Source organism: Pelobates fuscus, chromosome 5 (genome assembly GCF_036172605.1).
Source record: "Pelobates fuscus isolate aPelFus1 chromosome 5, aPelFus1.pri, whole genome shotgun sequence".
Lineage (NCBI taxonomy): Eukaryota > Metazoa > Chordata > Amphibia > Anura > Pelobatidae > Pelobates > Pelobates fuscus.
Window position 1 is genome coordinate 339,225,267 of NC_086321.1, and position 18,629 is coordinate 339,243,895.

At 40.5% G+C, this 18,629-nt stretch overlaps 1 protein-coding gene across 2 annotated transcripts in view; it reads right to left on the reverse strand.

Moving 5' to 3' along the window:
* MTCL2 (microtubule crosslinking factor 2) overlaps nt 1-18,629 on the reverse strand; it is a 110,462-nt gene that overhangs the window by 71,364 nt on the left and 20,469 nt on the right. For both annotated transcript variants that reach the window (XM_063455777.1, XM_063455776.1), the window contains exon 2: nt 16,613-16,837. In XM_063455777.1, the coding sequence (XP_063311847.1) occupies nt 16,613-16,837 (225 nt within the window). The remainder of the gene's footprint in view (nt 1-16,612; nt 16,838-18,629) is intronic.

Below are 18,629 nucleotides of genomic sequence, written 5' to 3' on the forward strand. Positions count from 1 at the left end.
ATAGATCATGCCCCTGCAGTCTCAGTGCTCAATTATCTGCAATTTAGGAGTTAAATCACTGTTTATGAACCCTAGTCCCACCTCCCTGCATGTTACTTGCACATCCTTCCATTAACACTTCCTGTAAAGAGCCATCTAATGTTTATCCTTCCTTTATTGCAAGTTCTGTTTAATTTAGATTTTCTTTCCCCTGCTATGTTAATAGTTTGCTAGACCCTGCAAGAGCCACCTGTATGTGATTAAAATTCAATTTACAGAGAAAGAGACGTTTAAGGTCAATTACATCTTGAAAGTGAAGCCAGTTTTTTTTTTTCATGCAGGCTGTGTCAATCATAGCCAGGGAAGGTGTGGCAAGGGCTCTATAAACAGAAACAAAGTGATTTAAAGCGGCACTGTCATGCCGAACTTACCTTTCCTCAATCTCTTCCTCTTCTCCCCCTCTCTCGGGATCTGTTATTATTTTCTTCCTGTCTTCTTTAGTTTTCTTTAAAATCATAAGACAAAGTATCTTTGTCTTATGGAGGATTCCTCCGCTTGACCAGCGGAGGAGCAAAGTGTGCTTCATTTCCGCTGGTCAGAGCAATTTTCCCATGATCCCTAGCTTTCCTCCCAGTTCCCACAATGCTTCCTGTCAGTATTGCCGAACGTCCTGTCACTTAGACAGAACGCCGGCAAAACTGCCGAATTGCATCCTAACAGAATGAGAAGAGTTTCTCCATTGGTGTTAGGATGGAATTCGGTACTTTGTTCGTATCGGAATTTCATTCTAATGAATGAAACTCCGATCCTATTCATTGCTGTGGCTGCATCTTGCAGCCGCTTAGTAAATAACTCCCTAATTCCCACGGTATTAGGGAGCTATCTACTAAAAGGCTGAAAGACCTAAACTGGTCTTTCAGCCAAATTTACTAATACTAAGTAAAAATGACTTGGTATTAGTAAATAATATGCCCCTACTCGCTATACCGTCATGGTAATAATAACCTTTACAGGTTAGCAATTTTATTCCCCCCTCACTATTTTTTAGGGTGAGGGGGGTAGGTAGGGGCATTTTTATTTGGGTGGGGGGTGGGTGACTAGGGGCTTGGGGACCCCTAGTCACCTTAATGGGGGGGGGGGAATTTACTTAGTGCCCCCACCCGCCGCCCAGGGGTGGGGGCGGGGGGAGGGCAGTAGGCCCCCCCCCATTATCATTATTATGGCCCCCACCCGCCGCCCAGGGGTGGGGGCCGGGGGGGAGGACAGTAGGCCCCCCCCCTTATTACCATTATGGCCCCCACCCGCCGGCCAAGGGGTGGGGGCCGGGGGGGAGGACAGTAGGTCCCCCCTATTACCATTATGGCCCCCGCCCGCTGCCCAGGGGTGGGGGCCGGGCAGTAGGTCCCCGCCCCCCTTATTACTATTATGGCCCCCACCCGCCGGGGGGGAGGACAGTAGGTCCCCCACCCCCCATTACCATTATGGCCCCCACCCGCCGCCCAGGGGTGGGGGCCAGGGGGGAGGACAGTAGGTCCCCCCCCATATTACCATTATGGCCCCCACCCGCCGCCCAGGGGTGGGGGCCGGGGAGAGGACAGTAGGTCCTTTCCCCCCCCCCCTCATTCCCATTATGGCCACCACCCGTCGCCCAGGGGTGGAGGCCTGGGGGGAGGACAGTAGGTCCCCCCCCATTCCCATTATGGCCCCCACCCGCCGCCCAGGGGTGGGGGCCGGCGGGGGAGGACAGTAGGTCCCCCCACCCCCCTTATTACCCTTTTTTTACAGTGAGCAGCCACAGGCTGCTCACTGTTTAGTGGACATGCCCCTACTCGCGGTATAGCGAGTACGGGCATTGGGAAGATTTGAATCTCCCTTATGCTATTATGGGGGTCATATTGACCCCCATAGAGTGAGGGGAGGACCTGGGGGGCTAATGAAGTGGTGGGGAGCACAACTCCCTGCCGCTTCTGTCTTTACATATTACAAGGAGGGAGCTGCACGCCGGTAGCTCCCTCCTTGTAATAAACCGAACAAACAAACGAACAGTGTTTGTTTGTTCGTTTGATTTTTTCTATTCATTCATTCATCTGTCTGATGAATGAATGAATAGATGAAATTCCCGTCCGCATGTCCAGGTGTTTCACTGGGCATGTGCGGGAATCTCACAGTCTGTCTAGTGTGGGCAGATGACGTGTCCCTCAGGGACTTCATCTACCCACACAAAGATGGCGCGCCCTGAATATAGATTAGGGCAGAAAATAAAGAATAAAAAATAGGTAATGTGGGGGGCTTAGGGGCATTTGGGGGTGACTAGGGGGTCGATTGGATGTAGTGGAGGCGGGTTTAAAAAAAAAACGGGATTCAGTATGACAGTGCCGCTTTAACTCCTAAATGGCAGTTTATTGAGCAGTGAAACCTGAGAGTGCATGATCTATACACTAAAACGGCTGAATTAAGCTAAAGTTGTTTAGGTGACTATAGTGTTCCTTTACATTACAGCACCACTGAACATTAAAAGCTTCTAATAGTTTTATTTCTAGGGGAGAGCCGACTTGGGCTGGACCCCTCGAGTGTGCCTTTGGTACCCTTTCATTGTACTGTAAAATTGAGAGAGAAATAACAATTCCAATGACATCATTTCTAACAGTGCCACATAACTGCGCAATATTAGAGTTTATTATAAAGCACAGTGTGGTAGTATTGCTTGGATCCAGGGTTTTTTTCATGTTGAAAGTTTGGCGATAACGCTGTGTGCCGATTTAGACATGGTTTATAAATATAGGTTTATATAAATACTCTTAATTCAGTCAACAAGTTAATAATAAGATTCATATTTTGGGCTTGGCCAAGTTCTGCTGCCTAGCTACAAGGATAAAAAGGTGCCTATCCACCTCCAACACACTCCTAAATAACAAGAAACAAACACGCATTCAAAACTATCTAGTCACTTGAACAAGCAATACATACATTCACACAAACTACCACACAGGACCAGATTTGCTATATTCACCACTCTACAGCCTACTTCCTCCCCTACAGCACACAGAACAGCCCCGATCACCCCCAAACACACAATACAGCCCTAATTTCCCCACATACATTCTGCAGCCCCAAATTTCTTTTCAAACACACATTATAGCCTAAATGCCCCAAAATGCACCGTACTGCCCTTATCCCCACATATACACCCTACTGCCCCTATTCCCCCAAACACACCCTACAGACTCTATGCAAAACAATACACGCACTACAGTCCCTACTTACATACAGCTCCTATTTCCATGGACACACACATACTATACCGCAAACACACCCATCCGCACACACAACCCCATATCAGCCTCCCTCACACACATGCAACCCTACAAGCAACAGTCCCTCCACACCCGCAACCACACAAGCAGCATTTCCCCCAAATAGGCAACCTTACAAGCAGCCTCCCACCACACACTCAATCACACAAGCAGTATCCCTACACATGCACACAACCCCACAAGTAGCATCTCCAGAAATAAACACCACCACAAGTAGCTTACCCTTACAAACATGCAACATCATAAGCAGCCTCCCCCAACAAACACAACACCACAAGCAGCCTCTATGTACATAAACACGCTCTCTCAGTGCCTCCTTGGCTGACATCATCAGAAATGGTGTCCTGAGCCAATCACAATGCTTTCACATAGGAAAGCAGTGGATTGGCTGACACTGTCAATGAGGCAGATCAGGGGCAGAGCCAACACAAGCCAAGCACAACCCTGGCCAATCAGCATCTCCTCAGAGATGCATAGAAAGTACAGTGTCTCCATGCAGAGGGTGAAGACACTGAATGGCAGTGCTGCACACTGTATAGCACTGCCCCAGAAAGCACCTCTAGTAGCCATTTGAGGAGTGGCCAGTGGAGGCATCCCTAAGCTGTAATTTAAACACTGCATTTTCTCTGAAAAGACAGTGTTTACTGCAAAAAGCCTGAAGGGACTGATTATACTCACCAAAAGTGGGGTGCATTGTGGAAACTGACCATGGGGCAGCAAAGAGGGTAAATCTATCCCTGCTCTCACGTGCAAAGACATTTAGACATATAAAAGAAACACAGATACATATACACAGTTACCTACAGAAGAACACACCCACATGAATATAACTTCCCCCATCAACTCTCATTGAGGGTGATAAAAATCAAAGAAAAAACTTCTAGATGGAACTTCTAGATGGTAGAGAAACATGTATTAAAAACATTGGATAAATAGCCAGAAACCTCCAGTGATAATATAGCACAAAACTTTGAGTAATGTTGTATGCTAAAAAGGAGGCCTGGGTTATGTTAGGAATTCCATCCCACTGCAGTGAGGACGTGGGTCTCTCCAGATTTGCACACAGCATGTGAATGATGAAATACTCTGCAATCGCAATATCGCTGCTGCTAGAGTGATCAGCATAAACAGTTCTCAGCACAAACAGCTGGAATATGGATACATGGGCATGCTTGTTTTAACGTCTTCACAAAGGCTCAATTTTCTCCACAAATGTTTCATTTAACTCCCTATTTACATAGAAAAACAAAGTTTAGATGGCATTACACTACTAGCATCCTAAATCAAGACTACCCAAAGGTAGATCCCCAGCGGTTGATAGGACTATAACTTCTGTGATACTCTGCAAACCTAACATAAGCATCGTAGCATAAAATCTGGCATATCATTATTGGACTTGTTATATAGCAGATGAGGATCGAGGCCAGAACAAGTTTACAATCTAGTAGTTAAATGAGAATGGGTTAATCTAAATGGACAAAGTAACACAGCATGCAAACAAATGGACATAACAGGCTAATTAATATAGCACAAGCTGTCTTCCAACCATTACCCATAAAAGCCAAGACATAAAAAATAATATATATATATATATATATATATATATATATATATATATACATACCGTATGTCAAAGTTCAAACATTAAAATAAGTTAAATATATAGAATTGATTTTATTTATTTGGCAGGACCCCTCCTTTTTTCTCCTCTATCATGGTCCTGCTTTTAACGAATGAATGAATGAATATTGAATGGTTGTCCTAATTTACAGTCTGTGGGCACAACTTTACATTCTCTAATCATCTGTATTCTTATCATGGTGCACCTAACACTTTAAAAGCCCTTTGTATTTAATTGGAGATTGTTTGGAAGCTTTTTGTTTGAAGTCTGCTTTGTTTTATTGCTTATTCTGTTGATTTTGTATTTGAATGCAACTTATTAAAATATTTGAAATATGGTCAATTCACTAGTTGTTCCCTTAGGCTCATTTTATTTTTTATTTATATTTATAAAAAGTGAATACTTAGAAGCCCATCACTTTATAAGCTAACGATTGGTACCGAAGAAATCAATACAAACCTTGATTATAAAAGACCCACCTCCAAGTAAAAAATCATTTAGTAGTAGCAGATCATACAGCATAATCGAATTGTCATAATAAGGGTTTAAATCATAGAACCTAGTGGTAGAATAGGCCCAGACTAAAGAATGTTGTAATTCCATGCTCCAAAAGACAACAGCAGATATGCTTAATATTAGGAGAGCAAACCAGTCATAAATAGTGCTGTAATTATTTACATTGTTATTATTCTGTTATTATTTTATTTCAAGTGTAGTCAAAATGTACTTGCATTAAAAAAAAAACAACCTAGTGGGACTTTCGCACATAGGAGTGTTTATACAAAATATCAGCATTTATAACAGTATAATGGCACAGAAGGTATGAACGGTTGAAAAATTATAATGGACATAAACACGTTTTTGTAGTGGGAAGGGGTATGGATTGATTTAATCATAAAAGAGAATATTCTAAATTCAGAAAGTCGCTGCCTGGACCTCCGTGGCAGTCAAGAGTCACCATAAGCCTTTTTAAAATGTTAATTTAATAGCATTTTTCACCTCACAGACCCCTTCCCGTGACGTCTGCATTTTATACAACCAAAATATTAGCAGCCGTGGGTCGCTTACATACTGAGCGTCTTTGTTTGGAAGAGGAAGAGGCTGGCAGGGCAGCAACAGTGTAATAATGGAAAATAAGACCATGTAAAATAGGAAGGCTGAAGTCAGCAATGTAAACATAGGCCGGGGCCTGCTCTCTAGTTGCCAGGCAACTAGGGAAGAGCTTTGACTTCCTGCAATACACTAGAGACTGGTTTTCAGTAGCACACCACCAACAAACAACAGGCAAACATATTTTAGGGCACATAAATAAAATCTTATCAATTACTGAAACTAAATATATTCAGTGTCAGTAACAGTAACAAAGTAACATGGGGGGCACAGCTCTCTGGCTGGATGGGGATCACAGTCCTATGGGGGGCACATGTCTATTGGTGGATGGGGGGGATGGCACATATCTATGGGTGGATGGAGGCACAGTCCTATGGGGGGCACAGCTCTCTGGCTGGATGGGGAGCACAGTCCTATGGGGGGCACATGTCTATTGGTGGATGGGGGGGATGGCACATGTCTATGGGTTGATGAGGGCACAGTCCTATTGGGGGCACAGCTCTCTGGCTGGATGGGGAGCACAGTCCTATGGGGGGGGCACATGTCTATTGGTGGATGGGGCACAGTCCTATGGGGGGTACATGTCTATTGGTGGATGGGGGGGATGGCACATGTCTATGGGTGGATGGGGGCACAGTCCTATTGGGGGCACAGCTCTCTGGCTGGATGGGGAGCACAGTCCTATGGGGGGCACATGTCTATTGGTGGATGGGGGGGATGGCACATGTCTATGGGTGGATGAGGGCACAGTCCTATGGGGGGCACAGCTCTCTGGCTGGATGGGGAGCACAGTCCTATGAAGGGCACAGCTCTCTGGCTGAATCTTTGGAATACAGCTTACTCAAAGAACAGTGCCCCCATGCTTTACGGCCTCTTCAGAAATAAAAACGACAAAAGCGTCTACTTGGTTATAAGTGTTGGAGGGGCATCATCAAGGTGACAATTTGTTTCTGCTATTCAGAAAAAAAAAATCACAAGTAAGGGTGCAAAGCGTAACATTTAGCACTCTAAACCAGATCTAACAAAGAAAAATTTAGAAGTATTTGTCAAATAAAAAGTGTGAAGCACATGCATAGATGGGGATTAAACTCCTGTGCCCGGGCTGGATGACAGCTCAAATCCACCAAGAGGGATGAAGGTAGATGCAAAAGTCACTTCAAGAGTATTTAGGCCTTAAAGGGACACTCCACTGCCCAAATACAAAATAAATTAAAATCACTGTTTAGTAGATATATACCAAATTAAAACGTACATGCATTTCATTATGTATTATTGCATTGGGGATATATCTAAAATCATATTGCAAAACCTGCAGTTCTATTGTCCTCCCCTTCTCACCCCACCAAGACTTTCTGTGACTGTCCAATCACAGACTTCCTAATACAGCTCAATGAGAAGTCTTTGTAAGTCAGGTGCTCTGGGCAATTGCTGTCTCTTGAGGTCAGATGCATTGAGCTAACGAAACCAGGAAGTAACATTACCTGTTGTCTGCTTGAAAGCCAAGGGGGTGTAACCAGGTCAATTTACAAGTGTCAATATATATTGAAATTTGCACTATTTCCAAAATGACAAAAAAAGAGGACATACTCTTCACAAATAAAGCTTTTCAGCAAGCTAAAGTTGTTTAGGGATCTGGAGTAACCCTTTAAATATAAACATAGGTCCATTAGTCATTCTTCAGGAGAAAATGGACGTTCAAGTTAAATAACATGTTCCTCTGGTCAGTGACCGTACATCCTTCCCGTTTGCTAATAAGAGAAATTATTTTCCGCTGGAGCCCTATCAGTTATGAAGGCACAGCATATAGACCAGAGAAAAGAAAGTAATCTTTCCTGCCAGAACCCAACGTAACACACACAACGGCTGAAAGATAAACGCACGCACTATTCAAAACATAAATATGTAGTGGGAGAGTATCTCTGCTCTATGTATCTGTTCCTGGCAAAGTAGATTCCTATTCCATATACAAGGCAAATGAGTCAAAGCCTCCTTTTCTCCCCAACTACATTCCGTTTCGAAAGGAAACCAAAATTAAAGCATAAAAAATGTGAGATGGTATTTTAGTTCCGTTCCAATAAATATATATTTTTTCTAAGATCCTTTATGTTTGATTTTAAAGAAATGGATCTCAGAGAGCTGCACTATGTGACTTTAAACATAAAAACATCCCCTCAGCAGGTGACAAGCGGTTGAACAGATCGGGCGGACTGGAGGTCGCTGGTGTGGCCGACAAAATGGCGAACGACACACACGCCTCAACCCTCTGCAAGGAGAGAAGAAACGAGCTCAGACTCACCTGCATTTTTGAAGCCTTCTGGGAGAGGTTGGAACAGCTTGCGTGGCCCCCGGAACCAGGGACCCAGCCTGAAGGTACGCCACGCGGCCCGTTACGAGAGGATCAAGAGAACGTCCCAGCACACGTTCCCTTCCCGGGCTCCACAGGCGCCTGAAAAAGACCAACCCGATATCGGGTGACCGGAGCCACACCAAGGGTGAACGCGACCAGACACAGGCAAAGCATCTTAAGGGGACCCCCACAGCAAAGCGCAGAACACCGCCTCGCTCCCTGACAGTGATCCAGCCTAAGAGGAGCAATGGCCAACTCATCCACACATGCAAGTGGCAGACCAAGAGGCCTAAAACGGCAGCAGCAGCACAAACCCACAGCCACAGCTACAGCCAACGATTACAACGACAGGTGGGAACCACAACTGGAGCCACATTAAACATACCGAATAGGTCCTCTGCCCACACTGAGACACTCTTCTCCCACACTGCTGGACCAAGGGGAATGCAACACGCACCATCACTGCAACTAACGGTTGTTGGGGCTGGGAGCACACCCAGCCCCAACAAGGCATCCACACAAGACTGGGACTCAATGTCAGGCACAGTGCCCAATATTCATTACCTCTTAGTACCCGAGATGAACTCTCACACCTGTATATATGCAATTCAATGGCCCTTTTGTATATTCCGGGGACCGCAGGGGGGGGTATCGCTAGGGTCCAAGCGATTTATAAGCTAAGCCCATCTATGTATAGCCTTGCTATTCTGTTATATAAGTTAGTTCAGCTTACGTACCTTTCTAACCTACAACTGTTTATTAAGCATGACCACGATATCTATGTTCCTAGCTAGGCATACAGCTGTCATAACGTTCCATTGCTCCTCTTCTACTCATGTCTTTTGACAGATTGTCCATTTTGCTTATTATTATGTTTAGCAATTCAGCAGGCTACTAATCTACGTCAGCCATGTCAATTTATTTCTCGTAAACACACCTCTTGCTATTGTTACTCGCATTTACTAACCTGATTTAACCTGATTTACTCAGCATTACTCTAACAATTTAAAAAATGTGTGCAGTTTAATCCCATGTCACAGTATTGTCAGCTTTGCAAAGGCATGTAATCGCTATTCTGGCATTGCAGCCATGTTTGTACCTCCCTATGCACAATAAAAATAAAGAATTTAAATCAATAAACATAAAAACATTTACTAAGCCTCCATTTAAAATACAGGTTGTTTGAAAAATGGTGTGCTTGTCTCCCTTATGGCATAGTGGGCGGCTATGTTAGTAGATTAGTTGAAGGATTTAGAAAAGAGTGAACTTTTATATCAAACGAGATATGAACAGAGAAACCATGGGAAATAAATTTAGGGAGAGGTTCTGTTTTTCTTTCCTATGGTTTTTACTGCACAATAAAGATAATAATTAAAAAAATAAATATTTGACAGTGACGAAAAGGTTCAACTGCATTCTGAGTTCATAAATAGGTCTAGATTATATATTTTTTTTAGAAAAAAGAAAATAATATGTAAATCAGAACAAACATTATTCTGTGATATTAAAATGTTAAATCTCTAGCCAGGTCGAGAAAGTCTGGAAAAAGTCACAGTTATGATTGGATATTATGTGGAGACAAAGTAGGATAGTTAGAAGAGAGAATATACATCTATGCTTAACAGAGGGTCCTTTCAGTGTTTATAAAATTGAAAAGAAAAATAAATGATTCTGATTTAAAGTTACATTTGTCTATTCATGAATTGCAAACCGACACAAAGAACCCCAATATCCTGCCTCTCCCACCCACTAAACTAGCACTATCCCACTGTGGTGGTGATCCCAACTGTTCGCTAACTATAAAATATTTCTGATTACTACAAAAAATGTGTTAACTGGGAACTCGCAAAATTTAAACAGAGTCTATGATTGGACAGTGAGGAAACATATTTGATGAGAGTATTCTATTCGTAAAGCCTTCTCCAGCACTTATGGACAGCCACCAATTTGAAGAACAGAGTTAGCTGGACGACTTTACATGTATACATGTCTGTATATAAATATTTTTACCCCAATCAGAAATATTTGATTTGGTTTAAAGTGTGAAATTTGCTAGGTTAATCCACAGAAATAGCAAACAAAATATACACAAGGTGTATAGTTGTGTAGGCGCTTCCAACTTAAAATAGACAATAAAAGTAAGTGTGACAGAAAGGTGTAATCCCTTAACACCTAAAGGTAAAGTGAAACAATTAAAATAATTCACACCCACTTAGAAAAATATACAGAGTAAAAAGGATATACCACCTATTGCAGATATAGATATGGTGGTTACATCTGTAAAACAAATGAGACATACATAGTGTTTTCCATATAGGTAAAAACAAACAATTGTATCATATGAGGATTGAACTCACAAGGATGGAGCCTCTTAGGCTCTATGTACTTCGCTCTCGGGTGCCTATTCAGGCTTTCGATAATTTTCAGTTGAAGACCCAGACTCCACGAATTCAAGAGTAAATAAGGGTTTATTAATTGATAAAATATTATATTAAAATATTAATAATATAGGACAAAAATAGGCAGATATATGTATAAAATACAGCGTGGTATGGTACTGCAATAATGGCCAAAATTAAAAGCAGCAAAGCACCACAGCATATACACAAAATAACAATACCGCCAAATGAAAGTCCCAGTAAAAAGTCAAGTTACTGGACTTTTTACTGGGACTTTCATTTGGCGGTATTGTTATTTTGTGTATATGCTGTGGTGCTTTGCTGCTTTTAATTTTGGCCATTATTGCAGTACCATACCACGCTGTATTTTATACATATATCTGCCTATTTTTGTCCTATATTATTAATATTTTAATATAATATTTTATCAATTAATAAACCCTTATTTACTCTTGAATTCGTGGAGTCTGGGTCTTCAACTGAAAATTATCGAAAGCCTGAATAGGCACCCGAGAGCGAAGTACATAGAGCCTAAGAGGCTCCATCCTTGTGAGTTCAATCCTCATATGATACAATTGTTTGTTTTTACCTATATGGAAAACACTATGTATGTCTCATTTGTTTTACAGATGTAACCACCATATCTATATCTGCAATAGGTGGTATATCCTTTTTACTCTGTATATTTTTCTAAGTGGGTGTGAATTATTTTAATTGTTTCACATTAATCCACAGAAATATTTCCATCCTGTCTGACACAGCCAATGAATGACATTTTTCTAATTATAAAGGGAAACAAAGCGTGCAATTAACTTCACTGTAATACAGTGAACACTAAATCCAATTATACATAAAATGAGACACATGGCTAGAAGGATTTCGTATCCTGGGATACAATGTACCAGGCCATACCGCACTGTTAGTTTCACAGCTAAATCGATTACACAGAGACATGCTGAGAGACACATCCAGCAAGGTCACCATCTACAAAAAGAGGGCACAGCTGGCATGGACAGCAATGATGGAGTTCAATGGTTTAATTAGAGTGTGCTCTTCAAATGTAAAAGAATTGTTTAAAAAAGGAGCACAACAAACAGATGATACTAACTCCATCCCAAACCCAATTGTCTGATCTCTAAATATGTCAACTACCTTTGACATTGGAGGCCTAGGCCACAGGAAATAGAATATCCACACCTGGTAAGCTTACACTAATAAAAACAAACATTCACTTCAAATACCAAGAGGGCAAAGTAGAGATTCAACTCTCCTAATAAAGGGTCATGAGGTAAATGTTGATGACACAAAACATACGGCTGGCAATATATTACAGCTGGTGCCTAACTTACTCCGCAATAAAACATAATTATCGACATTAATGATATACTGAACCAAGAAAAATCAAGCATGTTTTTAGAATATAGTTTGTTACAGAGAGAAGGAACCAAAGTTGTTGTATGATCCTTTAAAAGTAGAGCATACAAGTTCAAAGTGAAAATCCCAGAATCACAACTTAAAGGGACACTCCAGGCAGCCCTTTTTACTCACCTCGTTCCAGCGCCTGGAGCCTTGTGTAGCTGCGCCCCCTATTTCGTAAAAATTACGAAATAGGCGGGTGCGAGCAAGGAGCAATCAGACGCTTCCATTTAAAAGCGTCATTGCGCCCTTGTGCGCATGCGCGGCTTCGCCGCACATACTTCATAGGGCGGCATTCATGCCGCCCTATGAAGTCCTGAGTGCACTACCGCGCATGTGCGCGGTGTGCACGGCCGCGAGCGGAGCTGACTGACAGCTCAGCTCACGGTCTTTGCCCGCCCCCTCTCCTCTGCTGACAGGCAGGAGAGAGAAGGCACGCACACAGTGCCTTCTCTCTCCTGCACACGTCAGACGTATTTTAATACGTCTGACGTGTACATGGCCTTTTTAGAGCCATACATGATAGGAAGTCCCTCTGGTGGTCATCTGAGTGATTCCTATCAATCAATGTAAACCCTGTATTTTCTCTGAAAATACAGGGTTTACATTAGATTGCCTGCAGGGAGCTATAGATCTCACCGGAACAACTACATTAAGCTGTAGTTGTTCAGGTGACTATAGTGTCCCTTTAAATAAATCTGAATAAATTTGTAAAATATTAGAATTGAGGAAGACATTTTCTAAAAGACAATACCATCACATAACCAATGCCAATATGCTTGGAAAATTCCTTTATTAGGTGCTAGGATAAATATCAGATCGCATGTCTACTAAATATCTAAAAAAGGTTATATACACCACCTCATTAGAAGATTATAAAATGAATCAGAATGTACCGCATTAAGAAACCCTGTGGAGATTGCTATTTAGAAACAAAGAAACTGTTTCGACAAATGTATTGAGGTAACATCCCATTCTAACTAAGTAGCAATAGAGTAGCTGTTAGGAGTGAGCTGTAGAGTGAATAGGTGTCCATTACAAACACACGTAAGGTGTATAGAATTTAAAGCTGTCCGGACATTCAAAGGGTTAAATCCAAAGTCCGCTTTGTTTTAATGAAACAGAGGCAACGTTTTGGCCACAGTCAGAGCCTTTCTTAAGAAACTGAGCTGTGTAACGGGCCCAAACATTTCTGGTTGCAGCCCTCGCAATCACGTTAATGCTGGTCTGTGTGTATATCCTTCAAAAGCAACATGCTACATGTACTAAATCTCTTGGCACACCATGAAGCCTGAAAAAGCATTGCTAAAATGTGGCACCTTTAAATACTAACCGACCCTGATTAAACCTCTGTCCGCAAGTTCTAAAAGGAATTCTGGAATAAGACAGATATCAGTGTCTGCCTTTGTTTCTCAAAACTGCCCTAAAACACACGCCCTGTTCCCTAAATGTATCCCATCACTGTGTTTAGATGGTTAGTATGACAAAAAAAAAAAAGTTTATAGGCTTGTGAGTGTGTTGGGAACCTGGGGTAGTCCATATATTGACTTAGGAAAGAGAATAATGTTTATATAGGTTATCAGTAATTTGCATAACAGTACATACTTATTTCTGTATCGTAACATATACCGCTGGAGAGAAAAACCAATAGAATAGCTGGAAAGGTTCCGTAGTGAATTACGAGTTAATGAATCCAGGAGATGCTTGTGTTCATTACTCTTATTTTCCTCCAGTACATTTTCAGATAGATATTTTGAGGCCCTAGCTTGTGCATTAAAGGGACACTCCACTGTCCAAATGCAAAATATATTTTTTAACCCCTTAAGACCGCAGCCAAATGTACAAGTTGTGATCCCAAAAAAACGTAAACAAAACCTGGCATTTGCGCTACATGTCTGTCCAACCGTAATTCACCTCTTTCATATTAAATGCACCCACACTTATTATATATCATTTTATTCAGGGGAAACAGGGCTTTCGTTTAACATCAAATATTTAGGTATGGAACATAATTTAATATGAAAAAAATATAAAAAATGGGAGAAAATAAGATTTTTAAAAAATTTTTTAGTTCTACGTGACATTCTAACTGTGAATGTCATAATACTGTTTGCTTTTACTGCAATACAATACACATATTTGTATTCAGCGATGTCTTACGTGTAAAACAGTACCCCCTATGTACAGGTTTTATGGTGTTTTGGGAAGTTACAGGGTCAAATATAGCATGTTACATATTTCAGTTTTTTCACATTGAAATTCGCCAGATTGGTTACGTTGCCTTTGAGACCATATGGTAGCCCAGAAATAAGAATTACCCCCATGATGGCATACCATTTGCAAAAGTAGACAACCCAAGGTATTGCAAATGGAGTATGTCCAGTCTTTTTTAGTAGCCACTTGGTCACAAACACTGGCCAAAGTTAGTGTTAATATTTGAAAATGCAAAAAACTAATTTGAACGCAAATTTTGGCCAGTGTTTGTGACTAAGTGGCTACTAAAAAAAAAAAACATACCCTATTTGCAATACCCTGGGTTGTCTACTATTGCAAATGGTATGCCATCATGGAGATAATTTTCATTCCTGGGCTACCATACGGTCTCAAAGGCAACCTGGCGAATTTTAATGTGAAAAAACTGAAACGCAAACCTTATATTTGACTCTAACTTTTGAAAACACCATAAAACCTGTACATGAGGGGTACTGTTATACTCAGGAGACTTCGCTGAACACAAATATTAGTGTTTCAAAACAGTAAAACGTATCACAACAATTATATCGTCAGTGTAAGTGCCATTTGTGTGTGAAAAATGCAAAAAACTGTCACTGTCACTGACGATATCGTCGTTGTAATATATTTTACTGTTTTGAAACACTAATATTTGTGTTCAGCGAAGTCTTCCGAGTAAAACAGTACCCCCCATGTACAGGTTTTATGGTGTCTTGCAAAGTTACAGGGTTAAATATAGTGCTAGCAAATTAAATTCCCTATAGTTTCAGCATGGGTTGTCAGGCAGGTCCCGCTAATTGTAATTAATAAAATGACCTAATTATGTAAAATTATTACATAAATATATGCGTAGAATTATTATATATATATAGGTGTGCATATATATATGTGTGCATATATATGTATATAATTTTTTTTATTATTTTTATTTATATATAGGTATATATTTAGTGATATATACGTATATACTTATGTATATAGATATATATATTATTTCGTTCTACATGTATTTTGATATCAATATATATATATTAATTTTAAAATACAGTTAGAACGAAATTTCGCATGTTTATATATTTTTTATCCATTTATTTTGTATTATTTTTTTTATTTTATTTTTTAACGTATTTATATATTTATTTATTTATTATTATATATAAATATATTTATAATAAAAATTATATATATATTTAATCAATATCATTGTACGTGTATTTTGATATTAATATATATAGATAATTATGTATATATTAATATTAAAATACATGTAGACAGTGTATGTATATTTATGTGTATATGTGTATATATATACTTAGATCATATATATAATAAATATATATATGATCTAAGTATATATAATCTTATTTTTACACTGTTTTAACTGATTTTATTTGAATTTCAGACAGCAGGGGGAGTACCTGTCATTACAGGCACTCCCCCTGCTGGCATTGACATGGACGGCTATGCCGTCCATGTGATCGCGGGGTCCTCGCAAGGACCTCGCGATCACATGGCCCTGGGGGGGCCGAAGAGGACGGAGGGGGACTCCCTGGGCTCCCAGGTAAGTCCCCCATACCGCGATCGCCGGCGACCGGGTAAGTACATAAGACCGCAGGACGTTCTATGCCGCCCTGCGGATTTTAGAGCCATCTAAATAAGGACGGCATAGAACGTCCTGCGGTCTTAAGGGGTTAAATCACTATTTGGTAGATATACTCCAAATGAAAACATGCATTCATTTAATTATACATTTTTTTCATTGGGTGTATACCCCAAAAACATACCTGCAGATCTCTTGTTCTGCTGCCTTTGCAACCCTCACCTTCTTACCCCGCCTAGACCTTTCTGTGGCTGTCCAATCACAGATTTCCCAAAGCACTTCAATGAGAAGTCTTTGCAAGGCTGGTGCTCTGAGCAATTGCTGCCTCTTGACTTCAGTTCCACTGAGCTAACCAAACCAGGAAGTAACAGGTCCTGTTGTCTGTTTGAAAGCCAGGGGGAGTGTAAGCAGGTTTATTTAAGAAAGTGCCAATTTCTATTGAAAGATGCACATTTGCATAATAAAAAAAAAAAAAATAGGACAAACTCTTCACACATAAAGCTTTTCAGCAAACAAAAGTGCTTTAGAGGTCTGGAGTGTCCCTTTAATTATACCTAGACACACATGTAACATATATTTTATGATAATGGTTACCTTGACGTCCTGCTCTAGGGCACTGATAAGTTCTCCATCCACTTGTCCTGTCTGGGCCACCCGTAGCCCTCTGCGCTCGGACTTCTTCAATCTGTACTGTAAAATGCGACAAGTCTTGTGGACTTGTTCTAGCTGCTGCCGGAGCTCCTGCAGCTGATATACATCCTCTTCCATATAAACGTCTCTCATCTCCAGCATCTCTGACCTCAGCTCCTCGATCTCGTCCTGAGGGGCAGAAGAGAAAAGAGTGAGGACAAGATCATACAGGGTACATGTTGAGTAATTACATACATACAGCAATATTGGGGTAAAGGGCTGCATGCGGAGTAATCTCTATAAAAGAAATAGAATGAGCCTCTATACATATAACCCTATATTTGCATTTAAAGTTAAATGGCCCATTCAATTAATCTTTCTGAAAACAAACAGTATTAATCTGATATAATGGGGATTACCAAAAAAGAACAAAACAAAACAATGAAATTAATTTTTTGCTGCATTTTCCCATGATATTAAAAGCGGACTACATCCATTGTACCAGATTCCGTTTTATATTCCATTATTGTCGATTTTGTCATATGTTCTACACCCGCAGATCCAGTCACCTCCCCAATCTCCACTCCATCACTTACTACACTGCCTGGCATTTCTGTGCCCCTTCTAGCTCGAAAGATTTGCACTTTTACTCCCTCCTGGCTGTGTACCCAAACTCTAACGTAACACAGAGTGGCCTTAGCATTCGCTCCTTCTGCACCATTTATTTTGCCAGTGTCTTAAAATAGCAGAGATTTATGGGAAGTTTAGTCTCACAATAAATGGAGGGCCAATAATGGTCACTACTTGGTTTAAAATACAGTACTTTTTCATTGTTAGTCAACTAACACTAAGCAGTGATCACACCTAGCACATCGGACTGAGCCCTTGGCCAACGTTCTATTCATTGAGCAGCTCCAAGACTGTAATGTCAAAAGCAGGCAAACATTGCACACATTTGGATAAGGCAGATCATAGTAAAATTGTTTTGCAATATCAACAATGATTGTGGACAACAAGGAAGTTGTGACCGCTGATCAAAAAAAAGCCCTGGGTATCATTTAGCGAAGAGTTTTATTAACCATAATGCAGTCCCTACTGGTAATAAACCAAACAAGGTTTTTTAATGTATATATCTACCACCAATTAATGCCTCTTCATACAGACTACCAAAATCAGATGAATAAAGAGGTTCCATTCACTAAACCTAAAATTATTGTGAAATAAAAAGAGAATTTGCTAAATCGAGACTAAAATAGCCCGACCTGGGCACAAAGCCAACTTGGAAATTTAGAGTTTGGCTACATTATTATTATTATTTTATTATGCATATAGCGCCAGCAAATTCCGTAGCGCTGTACATGAGCCCAATGCTTAAAAACTGCGTGTCAGAAACACTGTTTAGTGAATAATCCCCTGCGTATTTAATTTTATACCTCCCTCATTGTTGAACACAGGACTAAATTGAATACCGAATTCAATTATGATTGTTCCCATTATAGACTTGGTTTCGGAGAGATAATTTATACACCATTGTGTAAGTGCTGGCTGTAGGATTCAATCTGTTTTGATCAAAGCTACGTCTTTTTCCAAGGCTTGCTGAGCTTGCAATCTGGTGACTGGTTAAATCAACCTTTTGCATTATACATGATTTTCTTTTTTTTTCCCCCATCATAATATCACCACACTTTATTAGAAAAATATTTTTATGCTGTGATTACGATGGTGTTTTCTTGTATGATGCAATTATACAAGCTGTCTTTTAAACAATACACAGAATATTTTTTTTTTCAGCCTTTTAATCACCAGGGTGTAACTGTAATTCCTGCCAATGCTTTCTTTAATGTCATTTTAAGATATGGCAATGATAAGAATGGCTATGTTGTTTAATTCTCCTATTAAAATTTTTTTTTTTTTTATTCCAGGGTTAACTCCGAGGTCAGGGTGAGAAAATAAAGTGCGAAGCAGATTGCGTTCGCTACTT